At 37.0% G+C, this 13,428-nt stretch overlaps 2 protein-coding genes across 11 annotated transcripts; both read right to left on the bottom strand.

Annotated features, from left to right (window-relative positions):
• Window positions 1-226: 226 nt before the first annotated feature.
• Window positions 227-4,148, bottom strand: LOC103414419 (developmentally-regulated G-protein 2). Its single transcript, XM_070816700.1, has 12 exons — window positions 3,972-4,148; window positions 3,620-3,711; window positions 3,432-3,499; window positions 3,060-3,136; window positions 2,755-2,935; window positions 2,495-2,551; window positions 2,202-2,276; window positions 1,931-2,050; window positions 1,571-1,741; window positions 1,153-1,266; window positions 864-1,034; window positions 227-640 (listed from the first exon to the last, which is right to left on the bottom strand). Exons 2-12 carry the CDS (start codon window positions 3,687-3,689, stop codon window positions 545-547), a joined length of 1,200 nt encoding a protein of 399 aa, XP_070672801.1. The 5' UTR covers window positions 3,690-3,711; window positions 3,972-4,148; the 3' UTR covers window positions 227-544.
• Window positions 4,149-5,818: 1,670 nt separating this feature from the next.
• LOC103414429 (uncharacterized) lies at window positions 5,819-12,553 on the bottom strand. 10 transcript variants are annotated; one of them, XM_008352822.4, is made up of 9 exons: window positions 12,252-12,553; window positions 11,659-11,821; window positions 10,989-11,160; window positions 10,431-10,486; window positions 7,625-8,488; window positions 7,329-7,466; window positions 6,773-7,063; window positions 6,604-6,660; window positions 5,819-6,202 (listed from the first exon to the last, which is right to left on the bottom strand). In XM_008352822.4, the coding sequence occupies exons 2-9, from the start codon at window positions 11,785-11,787 to the stop codon at window positions 6,041-6,043; spliced, it is 1,869 nt and encodes a 622-aa protein (XP_008351044.1). In that variant the 5' UTR covers window positions 11,788-11,821; window positions 12,252-12,553; the 3' UTR covers window positions 5,819-6,040. The 10 variants fall into 10 exon arrangements, with proteins under 10 accessions (XP_008351044.1, XP_008351047.1, XP_070672696.1 ...); XM_008352825.4 differs by having other exon boundaries at window positions 11,659-11,777; window positions 12,252-12,468; XM_070816595.1 differs by having other exon boundaries at window positions 5,819-6,379; window positions 7,625-8,653; window positions 12,252-12,463.
• Between the last annotated feature and the right edge of the window lie 875 nt (window positions 12,554-13,428).

Here is a 13,428-nt window from a genome sequence, read left to right as displayed (position 1 = left end):
TGGGTTGATGCTGACAGAGTGAGAAAGATGACTCAAAGAGGAATGGTAAAATCTCCTGGGTGTAGCTGGAGAGGTTCTACTGTGTAACTGGGGTATACCGTCGCTCTCATCACGTGAATAATTGACTGTAAATTTTCTCATCGAAAAAATTGTTCTCTTTCTACAAATGAGTGCATCCGACTTTAGCTAGATAGGCTCGGAATTTATGCTTGGCACGCAAGCAAGATAGAGCCGAAGAGCGTTTACAAGTGTATTGATCACCATCTCCAGAAACACAGATTATCGTGCAGTACATGTTCAAAATTTCAGCAAGTAATTAATCTAAACATACAACACATGGACCAGAAAATTTACCTATTTCGATAAGCACGGCATTCTAACATCAATTCTTCTCTTTCGACTAATTTTCAAATTGAGCAAATGATTTGATTATGTCGTGCTCTGTAGGCATCTCAAATCTGGATATACATCACATCCACGGATCATTCTTCTGTGCCGATTCATGTAAGAAACTCGGGTCTGCATGGTATGCCTATCAATGATATTACTGCTTCAGGGGAGCCTTCTTCACTCTGTCGGATATACGAGCAGGGTCTGTTGAATGTGACTTGAAACGACCCCTCCCTTCCCCTTCCTTGTCCTGGAGAATGCAAACGCCAAAATATAGATTTTTATCAGAAGCACATTTCTTTCCTCGTCCGTTGCAAAGAAAACAAAAAACACTGGAATCTAGCAAGCATCTGGAATTACAATAGTCATACGACCCAAAATATAGTGATACCTTGGTCAAAATATAGTGATACAGAAGCCATGTATACTCGTCTATGCAGTCTTTCTAATGAAAAGCACAAAGATAAGTTTACCTTTTTCTTGACAATCTGAACCACATCTTCGTCATTCAAAACATGACCGAGACCACAATGCTGTGGGTAGTGCCTTGCGCTTGTACCCCACACTAGCACGTATTTGACTTCCTTCACTAAACTCCTGTGTATATGGTTACAAAAGTCTCCAACAGAGCAGCCCCCTCTATCCTACACATACATGCAAAGAGGAATAAGAGAAAACGAACAAAGCCAGAAAGCTCATAAGAATGGTGGGGTGTATTAATTGATCCTAAAAGATAACAGAACAAAAATATTTGCAACTTACAGCAGAAAGAACTACAGGATCACCGAAATCAGGTTGCTGGCCCTGTGGCTTGGTATAAACTCTAACAAGTCCCATCTCCTCCCACATTTTTGCAAGTAGTCTGTCAAAGTTCAGCTGTTGAGCAACATCATGAATCAAAGTTAATGTTCCGGAACCATTTTGTATGGGAAACTCTTGTTTCATATCCATTGCAAGATGTTAGAAAATGGTAATGTAATTTTTTTCGTTTTACACAATAGGGTCCAACAAAAACATATGTTTCATGGAAAGAAGCACGGTTGACAGTGCCTTCTTAGTTCTGACCAAAAGTTTTGCAAGTTTGCAACTGCGACAAATTGCTCAAGGTTTTTTATTGATAACACAGATGCACGGCTCCATCTCATTCGGATTTAATTGAAACAATAAGTGTAAAACTTGCCTTGAGATTGCAACTAATGACAACGGAATTAGGTTGCCGGGCTAATTTGTCCACATCATCAATACCAATAACATCTATCTTGTTGTATACATATACACACTTCATGTATTTCCGGTTTCCCTCAATGACATCGATAAGATCATCCACTGTGGCGTCCTCACGAAACAGCAACTGCATAAAAGCTACTATACATGAGTATTCTTTCCCAAAGGATGAGCACGGAGATGACAGCATCACCAATTGAAAGAGTGTACATCACCGACTTAAAGAAAAGCACGTACCACTAGTTGTGTATGCCCAATAAAAGAATCACCATTAGCTTTCATAAAGAACAACATTGACTAAGCCTAAGTAAAGTACCTCAGCATTGTGAATTTTGTATTCGTGAAGAATTTGATAGCAAAGCTTCTCGTCCACATGAGTCAAAGTGAGAGTGCTGTTGAAAGAAATTCCTCCAGTCTTTTTCTTTTTGAAGTAAATCTGCCCATGGAACAAAACGCAAAATCCAGCGGAAGTCCACAGTTAACAAAACAAACAATATATGGAAACAGCGAAACAACCGACAGAAACTAAGACCCGGTTGAGTCTGTTTTCAAAATGCTAATATCTATATTGTGAAGATGAAACTTACTTGAGGTGGTTTCTTGTTTAAACGTAAGCCCACAGCTTCCAGCTCCTTCGTCAATATTTGCCGATGGCCTTCACTCTGAAACATCAAAATGCAAGGGTTAGACTAAATAACTGACAGAATCCAAATAAAAAACAGGTAATCACATAAAGTATCAATAAGACAGGATTCAAAGGTCAAGCAGGTTGCTACGAATGGAAAACAATGAATGGTCTGTAAGCAGACTAGCAGTAAACTTTTTTATCAGCTGTTTAAATAGCAACAGTAACAACAGCATGTTACTAATAAATACTTACTTTTGAGGCATCAAGGACCATCAACACAATATCTGAAGACTTGGCAACAGCAATGACCTGCAAGAGAGGGTCTTATCAAATTCTATCCATTTCCATGATACTTGGAAATACAGAGCAGGAGAGAAAAGGCCAAATACAAGTCATCAGACTGATCACCATTCTACCTTGTTGTAAAATTCTCATGATATTATTGTACAATAAACGCATAATGACATGTTATCACAAGAAGAGAGGAAGCTTAAGGAGAATATTGTTCTCACCTGCCTCCCACGACCTTTGCCTTCAGAAGCACCTTCAATAATTCCAGGAAGATCGAGCAGCTGAATTTTTGTATCATTGTAATGTATAATCCCAGGAATGCAGGTAAGAGTTGTGAACTCATAAGATGCAGCTTCAGAGTGTGTGCCCGTCAACATAGTCAAAAGTGTCGACTTTCCCACACTACAAACAAAGCAGCAAATGTCATAAGGATTCGCCACTTATTACTGTTTGAAGGTACAACATTTCATTTTGCTTTCTTTCCACGATACACAATGCATATTGAGATTATATAAATATCGCAAACCTTGGAAACCCAATAAGCGCAACACGTCCATGACCAAATTTTGTAACTTCGAAACCATCTCCACCTCCGCTAGACCCCTGAAATTCATTTATGAATCATTAAAATGGAAAAACTAAACCTCAAACACATGAAAATAAAGTTGTTTCAAACCAATTGAACCAGTACAAAGATTTAACAAGAATCCCATGCACACCAAACTTCCTAACACTAATACAGGAAATGTTATATTCACATCAAACCATACTCATGTTTTTCTTTTTTTCTAACAAACAATATTATCTACACTAAGGACCATACCCATGTGTATGTGTGTATAAAACATAATACATATATATATACACACACACACATATTTATGGAAGAAGTGCATACTTTCGGAGGCTCCAAAAGCTGAGTCCTGAGCTTGGCAATCTTTGCCTTGAGCTGGCCAAGATGATACTCTGCATTTTTTTCAGCATTTCAATTAAATAAAAAGAATTAATATATAACCCAATTTATAAAAGAAATCAAAGAATTTAACTACCCAAAAATTTTGAATTTAATATAAAAAGGTAAAGTACCTGTGGCTTTATTTTTCTGAGTTCGAGCCATTTCGGCCTCAATTTCCTTGATCCTTTCGATGATCCCCATTGCTACTGGATTTTTTCAGCCCCTACAACGAAAAAAGCAACAGCAGGAACAGATGAGATATAGAAACTACCAATTGAGTAATTAAAAATTGAAGGGTCTGTTTGGTTGCCGAGAATTTGTCGATTCAACTTCGATGTCTCGGAAACCAAAGTTACCAAACAGAGAGTGAATTTCAGTGAGGGAGGAGAGGCTGAATTGCTCTAAGGGAGGTTGAATTGTTGAAGGAAGAAATGTTAATTGTACGAATTGGAGGGAGTGGAAGTGCTGCGGTGGAGGACTCACCGTGACTCAGTTGGCGACGATGACGTCTCTGGAGCTGAAAGTACCACAGAAGGAGAGAGACAGAGAGAGAAAGAGTGTGTGTGTGTATGAGTTAGGGCTGAGAAGAAGAGAGAGAGTATGGGCTTTCAATCCAGGTTCGGTAATTGCGTCTTGGGCCTTTTTCTTGGGTACCATCTAATCAAATTTCCTGTCTTTTTCTTTTTTCCTTTTTCTCATTATATGGGAAATAATCAAACTTTGTATTTATCGTATTCCTAACATAACTTTACTTTGTTCAGACTCGTTTAGTCACCCGTTTAGGTCATGATTTTTATTTAGATAGAGAATAGATAACTTTTGTTTTTCATTTTATTTTTTCACTAAATTGTAAGAGGCTTATTGAATACTTGGATGAACACTCATTATATGTTTGTTCTCCATGTTTTTAATATATTATAATACTTTATAATTTATATGTTATTCTACTTTGCAATTTATGTGTCCCAATACAGTTATGTAATTTTTTTTTAGTATAAATAGGCACTTATTTATATGATACATATAAATTTACTTAAATCTACCTAGTCCACCTCGACTCCACAAGCCGCCTAGGCACTAAACCCAACCCGCCATCCGACCAACGCTTAACGTTTTTTTAACCTTGGTCTCGATAGCACTCAAGCTCTAAATAGTTATTAATTTAATATGGTTAGTCTCTTTGGCTCACTCCACAAATTTAAGTGATGCAACTCGTTCATTTTTTGGATCTTCATTCAAGATTTTCTTTGAAAATTCACCCAAATCCCAAACCAGACATTGTTTAGAGCAAATCCACCGGAGTGGACTTTGCCCAGCACCCTGTCCAAATAACAGCCCAGCACCCTGTCCAAGTCCTCCAGCCCGTGCAACAACCTGGCACCCAGCCCATGCTGGTCTCTGGGCCAGCACAAAACAGGCTGACCAATAAGCTGGGCCATTTGTTGGTGTTGGCCACGTGGCCAATCCTGGGCTCTTGGATTTGAATATTTTTTTCAAATCCAACAGTCCAGATTAATTAACTACATTAAAATTAATTAAAAAATAAAAAAAATACAGATTTTTTTTTTTAAAATACAGTAAAATTTTAAAAAAGTTTTTTTTTTCTATAAATACCTAACCCTCATCTTCCACCTTACACCACATTTCAATATTTTCTACACCTTCTACCAAAGCTTTCATATACTTTTTGTGTGAAAAAAAATACCAAAAAACTCATCCTTAATTTTTTTGTCCATATAAACCATAAATCCCTACATCCATCTTCATCGTGTATTTGAAGAATAAAGTTTGTGGTTGAAGAATAAAGTGTATTTGATGAGTTTATGTAATTTCATTTTAGTGTGTTTTTTTATAGTTTATTTGATGAGTTTGTGTAATTTTGTTTTAGTGTGTTTTTTTTTTAAGTTTATTTGATGAGTATGTAATTTTATTTTAGTGTATTTTTTTAAGTTTATTTGAAATTTTATCCGAAATTGGTTAAAAATCTTATCCGAAATAAACTTAAAAAAAAACAAACACACCAAATATATGCGCTGGGTGCCAGCGCATTTTTTTAGAGGTGGAGATGCCTTAGCCTATTACTGTTCACTCCAGTCTATTACTGTTCACTTGAGTGGATAAATACGCTGGGTGCTGGCGCAAAGTCCTTAGGGGTGGACTTGCTCTTAGCCCTTCGGTTATTGCCGCATTCGGGTCATGCTTTTCGAGTCCATCCTTGTTCTAAACCAATTTGTGTTCCGCTGATCAACCGGCAAGTGTTCGCCGGTCAACTTGCATTGCAAAAATTGATATGTGCCCGCGGTTAACCGTAGTAGAGAAAATCTCTAACGTTTAACAACAGGCATAAACCCGTTCAATATAAATTACTGAGCGAGAGAATGTGTTAGCAGTCAGAGAAGGTGCCATAAACATGTTTAAGCCTACATCTCGGCAATCCATCTGCAGCATATAAGCTATGTTAACAAGTGAGCGTCAGCATATGAAAGCGGTTACAGTCCAGCAGTATCCTTATTTCTGGATCCGCACGACTAAATGTTACTTTGTATACAATGCTACAAGAAGCCTGGTCTCATTTGATGCACGCTTCGACTAACACTGGCCGGCTTGCTCGGCCCTAGATTTGGCGGTACCTGCGCGTGCATCTCAGCAAGCTCTCTTACTTTCAACAAAATTGATGCCGGGATGGGTACTGAAGCATGTTTCCGGGAGTTTATCTGCATAATTTCCCACAGACAAACCAAGTAAAGCCAGTAATCAAAAGGACATTTAAAGAGAAAATCAATGCTGTATGGTGTAGTATATATAGAGGCATATTTGCTTCTTAGTACAGACGCCAAACATCAGCTTCGCACGTCACAATGAAGCAAACCACCATAGGACACCAGATTTTGCTGTAGACACCCGTCGAAGTGTAAAATACTATGGAGATACGATCGAAGTGCAAAAAATTTATTTACAGAATATAGGCATTTCTGGAAGATATATTTGAATGCAATATTAGAAGTTAAAGGCTGAGCAAAGAGTTCAAAGAAAGCTTGCATTTGAAAGAGATGGGAAGTTGGAACACTTCCCGTCTAACCAACTCATGAAAGAGAGGGAAGGGAAATGTACTCACTCCATCATCAGGAGGCGTTTGCGCAAAGCTAGCTTTCAGCAGGTTTCTCCACTTGTCCTGCAAAATGATACATGTTTTCTTAGTCAAAAGTATTTACCATCGTTTTTAGCATAACTGGATGCCAAATGAACTTGGTATCTTGAACACAAATTGTAAAGCAAAATTATACCTTGAGATCAACAGAAGTGCGATATGAATACGATGCAAAGGAAAGCCTTTTGATCTCAGACCACCTACCAGTGCCACACTTAGACACACCCTCTACTAATTTTATAACCTCAACAAGAGTCCAAGCTCGATGGTGTTTCCTTCTCATTCCACCTTTTGCTGTGGGAATCTGGGCTGTACCATCATCTGAATTGTCCTCCGATGAATCTGTCTGCTTCATGCCCATGTTCTTATCCGGTTCAATTGTGCCCATTACTGAGCGACGCTTGTCTTTCTCTGGTTCAGCAGTAAACTACATATGTAACAAATTAACATAACAAAAAATTAGCATGCAACCAACTGTGAGGTAATTTAGTATAGCACTCAAACAAAAGGTAAACTATGATATCAAAAAGAGGTTGTTACTCCCATTAGTCCTCAGTAAGACAAAATACCACTCCATAACTAATAACCTGCTACATTAACGTTACCCACGCATTATCAAATTCAAACACATATGCCCATAACTCAATGTGAAGTAAGAATAATGGAATCCAGTTAAGCGAACTTGATCTTGCCTGTGATTTCATCTGTTCAGAAGCAGATCTGGTTTTCAAGACTTTGTCTGCATGCTCACTCTCTGGTAGCGAACTACGCACACTAAAGGCCTCTTTTACAAGTTTAGCTGTCACACCCATTACACTCATGTCGAACTTCTACAAATAGAAAATCGAACACATTCAGGCATTGTGTCATACAGATGACTTAGAGTGTTATATCATCATAATAGTAATTCCTCTGCTTAAGAAGAAAAGGAAAAGAAATGAAATGATAAAGCAACTCTATTGCCACATTATAAAAGGGTTTTACCTACCATAAGGGCCATAATATTTTTCCTTGGACGGCTTCTACGAACTCGAGAAACATAGGGAACCTGAACACCTGATCCACCAAGAGAGTCCAACCTGGTGACATAAGTTCTCTCATTTGAAGGGACATTTGTCACATTTCCAAGAGGGTCCAACCTGGTGACAGTAGCTTTCTCACTTAAAGGGACATTTCCAAGAGGCCTACAAGATTTTAGAGATGTTTGTCCTTGTCCAGCATTTTTAACTGGACTAATCACTTTTGGGCTACAATCTTTTGATTCAACTTCAGAAAGCTCTTCAATATATCTCTTAGTGGGCTTCCGAACTCGTTTGGCAGCTCTCTGATCTGTGTGAAGATCCTCACTTCCACAATCAAGTTCTACACTACTGTTTCCCAATCTCTTGCCCGAAACAGTGTGAGGATTTTCAACTTGGCTACTGTGGCTAGTTGGTGAAGTTTCATACCCATGATTCTTTGCTTCACCATCAGACCCCTCAGTGAGCATACCATCTGCATTCTGAATGCTATCGTCTTTACCCTTCTTCACCAAGTTGTTATCTACGATGGTGAAAGTTGTGGTTGAAACATCACAAGAGTTAGTCAATCCCATTGTGATCCTCCTCTTAAGCCATAACTTGTCCTTAACAGTAGTTTCTCTCCCAAAAGTTGCCCGAAATAATTCATGAAGTTCTCTAATTGATAGGTTGTCCAAGCATATCTCCCCCTTTAGTGTATTTAAATCAGGCTTTGAACTAGTGCAAATGACACAAGCTGATCCATCTGGCGGTTGTTTTGAGCACTCCCCAATTCTCCCAGATTCATTAATATGACTTCCATCTGGACTCAGTGATGATGGAGGACCAATATCCTGCAAATGAATTTCAGAATGCAGCTTCTCATCAATAGCAGGTAATTTATCATGCTGATCAGAACACTGGATGTCTACATTCATAAAAGAAGAAGAATGATCAGGCGATCCCCATGCTAAGTGGAGCCTCTCTTCCTGTTTGACCTTTTGCAACATCTCAATGTACTACAAGAGATTTTGGAGGTCAAGAAAGATTCAAGACGATTTTTTAACTAGATATGCTAAAATTGTGCACATACTTGAAGAGATAAAAGAAAAAGAAGAAATGAAAGAAACTATCTGTAAGTTATAAGAAATGAACAATCAAACCAGTTGATATAGAGATATGCCACTAACACGTAATACTGAAAAATTTCAAGATCAAGAAATTCCTTTCTAGAAGATTAAAATGCATAGCAACTAGGAAATATAACTGCTGTACAAGGGGTATCTGTAAACATGTCCAAGCACTTGAATCAATTTATGAAAGAGACATAAAGTTCCAAGTTATCCAAAAGAATAATGCTATGGCTTGTATTGTTATATTAACACCCCACATATTGTTGAATACACCCCACATTTTCTTTTTCAATTAAAAATCATCTTAATACACCCCACATGCTTCCCAATAATACCCTCATACCCCACATTCTCAATATACAATTTACATTTTCTAATACACCCTACATTTTTATACACCCCACATTCTTCACACCTTATAATACTTATTTTTAATTTTTATAAATTAAATTTACTTTGGACATGTGAAACGAAGGCCTACTGACGCTCCAGTTAGAAGATGCGATTATGGGACAAAGGTTCAGGCCCGAAGGGGTAGAGAAAGACCTAGGAAGACTTTGAAAGAGACTCTAAGAAAAGACTTAAGAGTTCTTGGATCTAATGGAAGACGTGACACAAGACTAAGCGCAATGGCGTTCTAGGATTCATATAGCCGACCCCACTTAGTGGGAAAAGGCTTTGTTGTTGTTGGGAGTAATGCTCTCTCTAAGCAACTAAGGTTTGATGATCTGGAGGAATTGATTGGCATTGTAAATTAGGTCCTCAAACGATCAACTAAGAGATATAAGTTAAGGAGCAAATTGGTGTCTGCATTTCCCAAAGTGTTCTAATGTAAAGGGTTTGACTACAAAAGACTCACTGTTTAAGAGCGTTCTGCATGACCGTGGTGCAGATACAACCCATGACTGCAGGCACTTTGAATGATATGACAAACAACCTTAAATTCCTGCTAAGACCTTGAACACACAACAAATATTATTGTTTCTTGGGAGTCAAATGTATTTGGGAAGCAAAATAAAAGCATCCTATGAATCCTGCTATAGGCAGGCCGCAAGTACTTAATTTGTATACCTAGCAATTCTTGTGCAGTTTCCAGTATAGGTAATTCACAGATTCAGACTACTTAAAGCTTCAGCATTCATTAAACAAATCCAATCCTACCTTAAGTTCCTTTATGGAAAGACTTCTATCACTTTATATAGGGAGATGCCATTCAAATCACTAAAACAATGAAAAATATGAAGTCTTACCTCGCGTGAAATTTCCAAAACGTCGATTTTGTGTTCTATTCGTCAAAAATAATTTTTCTCAACCAACGTTTTTGTAGTTTTATTGGTTAGGGTTTTATTCTATAATGGAGGGTGAGGGGTTTTGAGAATTGAAGAAGATAAATAATACGTTAAAACGTGATTTGGAGTGTATTTAGAAATTTCTTACTTTTTTTTAACCTAATAAGGTCGAAATTGTCATTGAATAGTAGGGTATATAAGTTATTTAATATTAAATTTTTATGTGGGGTGTATTCAACATTATATGGGGTGCTAATAAAAAAATTAGGCTATTCAGAAAGGTCATAGCAGGGTACAATTTTAAGCAAAATAGTACTTATCCATCTGATTCTACAACAAAAGACGAATTGTATCCAAAGAAAGCAAGTCAGTACCTCAAGCCGTGCACTTAATTTTGCATCAGCTTCTGTGTTCTCTGAATGTGACAGACCTGGAAATGTATTGCTCCATCAGAGATGAAAACCATTACAGAACCAACACCATGAGATATAAAAACAGAATGCCTTCAAATAACTTAACAAACCAAGTTATACAACTAGTTTCCAACAAAGCCATTTATCATTGAAAGAATACTTCACTAAGTCACGGAAATAATAGGTATACAACACAGAACTTGAATATAACTTAAAGTACCCAAAATTGGTCGCTTCAGTGGTGTATATAAATGAACTTCAAACCCATTGAGGAGAAGAAGTAAGTTGGAATAAGATTTCTCAAATTAATTAGATATTTGAGATTTGAGATACTCATTTAACTTGTAAGATTAAATACAAAAGTCTGAATAGATAAAAATCAGACTTAGAATGCCCCACTAGTCATTAGGTACAGAAGTTATAGCTGAAGGTTCCAAAGTGCATTAAAGTTACTACGAAAAATTTTCCATAATGATAAAGATAATGAAATCATTAGTCATAACAATAACTCAAATAGACCTTCTGAGTTTTCTTTCTGAGGTTTCCCAGAGGAAGACTCTTCATTGGAAATGCACCTAACATTTCCAGCGTCTGGAACAACAGGTAATTCAACTGTTTCGTCAACAAGAAAATCCTCAACTTCCATTACTTCATCATCTGTTGCTGGCACTAATCTCCCATTACCTTCAACCTGGAATCAAATAAGACAAAATAAACGGCAATGAAAATATCAACTATGAACTTTTTAGTTCATAGTTGTAGTGCCACGATTTTAAGTTTCCCTGCTTAAAAGCATTATGGAGAAGCTGGCTCTCATCTCGCCAAACCCAAAACTGGCCTCTCATTTAATCCAAGTATAAACCTCGAGTTTAAAATTGGTGACAAATTAAATCCCCAAACCCAAAAGCTTCAGAGAAAAAAACATATCAAATCACGATGCTCAATCTTCAACACCTTTCTATTATGATTTTCTAAAATCTGATTCACCCCAGCACCTGGCTACTTCTAATTGTAATTTTTGAATAAAATAACCATAAAAAACACTTGGTAAATATACAGTCCTCTATCAACTCTAAAGCAGTATAATGAACACCCATTACACAAGCTAATCATGTTTCTCTACAAATTTGAAAGTTGAATCAATCCTACTGAAAAATAATTAAAACTTTTAGTGCAAATGAAAATGTACCCGAACAAGCTTGTATACAACAGGATCGGCAATCTGCTTTGGCGAAGACAACGAAGAGCTACTTTTCTCAACCCCACTCTCCTCACACATCCCTTCATCATTCCCCTCAACACCAACCACTGTTTCCATGGAAAATCCACCACATGCAACTCAAATACACAAACTGAAACCCCAACAACAAATAAACAAACACAAAAAAAAAGGTATACAAAGTTAAACTTCTAAATTTTCAAAATAATGAAACAAAATAAAATCTTATCCACAAAAATATAACGCACCCATAACTCAAAACACACAAAAAATCTCCCCCAAATCAAGCACTCAAACCTAACCAAAAGCAAATCACAAAACGAAATTACCACTATATCAAACTACATTTTCTCCAAAGACTGCAAATTTCCAAGCCTAATTACATAAAACTATACTTCTAGTGAGAGAGAAAAGTACCATTTCAAGCTGAATTTCAAAGTAATTCACACAATATCACACTAAAAGCTGGGAACTTACATGCATAACTAGAAATGTTCAAAATCTTCGCATTCGGGGCAAAATTGAACAACAGATGAAGCAAAATTGAGTAGGACGGGGCTCACCATAGGACTGTGGGAGTGAGGAGGGAGTTGACTCGGTCCTTGCGAGTGGAAAATTGCAAGGAAAGCGACCGATTCGAGGCGCGCCGGAGACTGAGTCGGGAAGAAGACGAGTCGTTTTCTGAGAGAGAAAGCTTGTGAGGGAAGCTTTGAGGAAAGGGAAAACAATCGGATTGGTCTGCTGCTACTGCACCCGTGCGTGCCTTGTTTGCGCCTCTCTATTTTTTGCCTCGCTTTTTTAGTAAGCTGCGAGCTTTGCTGTCGTACAGTTGCGGACTCCAAACGCTACTTCCAATGCACTTCACAAATGGGACTTGGCGTCCGGTTCTCTTTTATGTTTTCGATATTTTTTTTTTTTCTTTAGTAGAAAATGTTTTTTTTATAGAAAACTTTAACGAAAAGTTTTCGGTATTGTTCATTTTAACGAAAAATTCTATTTTTACACTAAAAAGTCAATCCTGGTACTATTCACTTTATCATTTATTTTGTCTTTGTCGTTAAAACTCAAAGTTTTCAAGCCATTTTCATTAGTTTTCCTTTTTTTTGTTCAAATTACGTAGTAATGACGATTTTTTATATGAGATGACACGACAATAATATTAAAACGGACAAAAATATCAGTTGAGTAAGAGAATCGTTACTTGGTAAGAATGTGAGTGTAACACAACTCGATACAAATACAATATTAATTAGTTTACTACTACATGAGATAAAAAAAAATAAATAAATAAAAATTGCTATTGATGTTTCAAAAATCTCATTTGCACTTCAAACTTTCTATAACTAGAAAGAAAATTACACTTGTAAGGAGTGTAGAATGAGATTTTTGAAGTGCTAATAACAGTTATCTAAAAAAACTATCACTAAACTATAATACTAAGTATCAACTAGCTATCTCACTACCCCTGACACGCCTCGATCCTGGTGTCCGAAGGAGAACGAGATGGCCAACACCCAAGGGTGACGCAAACATTTTATGAATGCATATGCTGAGAACATATAAAACATGCATATAATTTTCACGCGTAACAATGCAATAAAGTAATCAAGTACAAACCTTAATAAACTATAATATTCAATTGCCAACAATTAAAAAGTGATAATGCATGACATGTTCAGAGCATACTACTAATTCGATATACAAGCGGAAGGAATATTAGAAAGTGTGATTACAAGAGAT

Source organism: Malus domestica, chromosome 17 (genome assembly GCF_042453785.1).
Source record: "Malus domestica chromosome 17, GDT2T_hap1".
Taxonomy (NCBI): domain Eukaryota; kingdom Viridiplantae; phylum Streptophyta; class Magnoliopsida; order Rosales; family Rosaceae; genus Malus; species Malus domestica.
Note: the sequence above shows the minus strand (reverse complement) of the source record. Positions and strands in the feature narration are given on the sequence as shown.

Bases quoted from the DNA above. Each gene is read 5' to 3' on its own strand.
- LOC103414419 (XM_070816700.1), bottom strand. From the start codon at position 3,689: ATGGGGATCATCGAAAGGATCAAGGAAATTGAGGCCGAAATGGCTCGA. The intron at 2,936-3,059 runs GTTTGCGATATT...CTTTGTTTGTAG, and splicing joins GCGCTTATTGGGTTTCCAAG to TGTGGGAAAGTCGACACTTT. The intron at 1,267-1,570 runs GCAAGTTTTACA...GTTGCTCAACAG, and splicing joins TCATTAGTTGCAATCTCAAG to CTGAACTTTGACAGACTACT.
- LOC103414429 (XM_008352814.4), bottom strand. From the start codon at position 11,787: ATGGAAACAGTGGTTGGTGTTGAGGGGAATGATGAAGGGATGTGTGAG. The intron at 10,487-10,988 runs GTCTATTTGAGT...ATACATTTCCAG, and splicing joins TCAGAAAGAAAACTCAGAAG to GTCTGTCACATTCAGAGAAC. The intron at 8,654-10,430 runs GTACTGACTTGC...AATCTCTTGTAG, and splicing joins AATTAAGTGCACGGCTTGAG to TACATTGAGATGTTGCAAAA.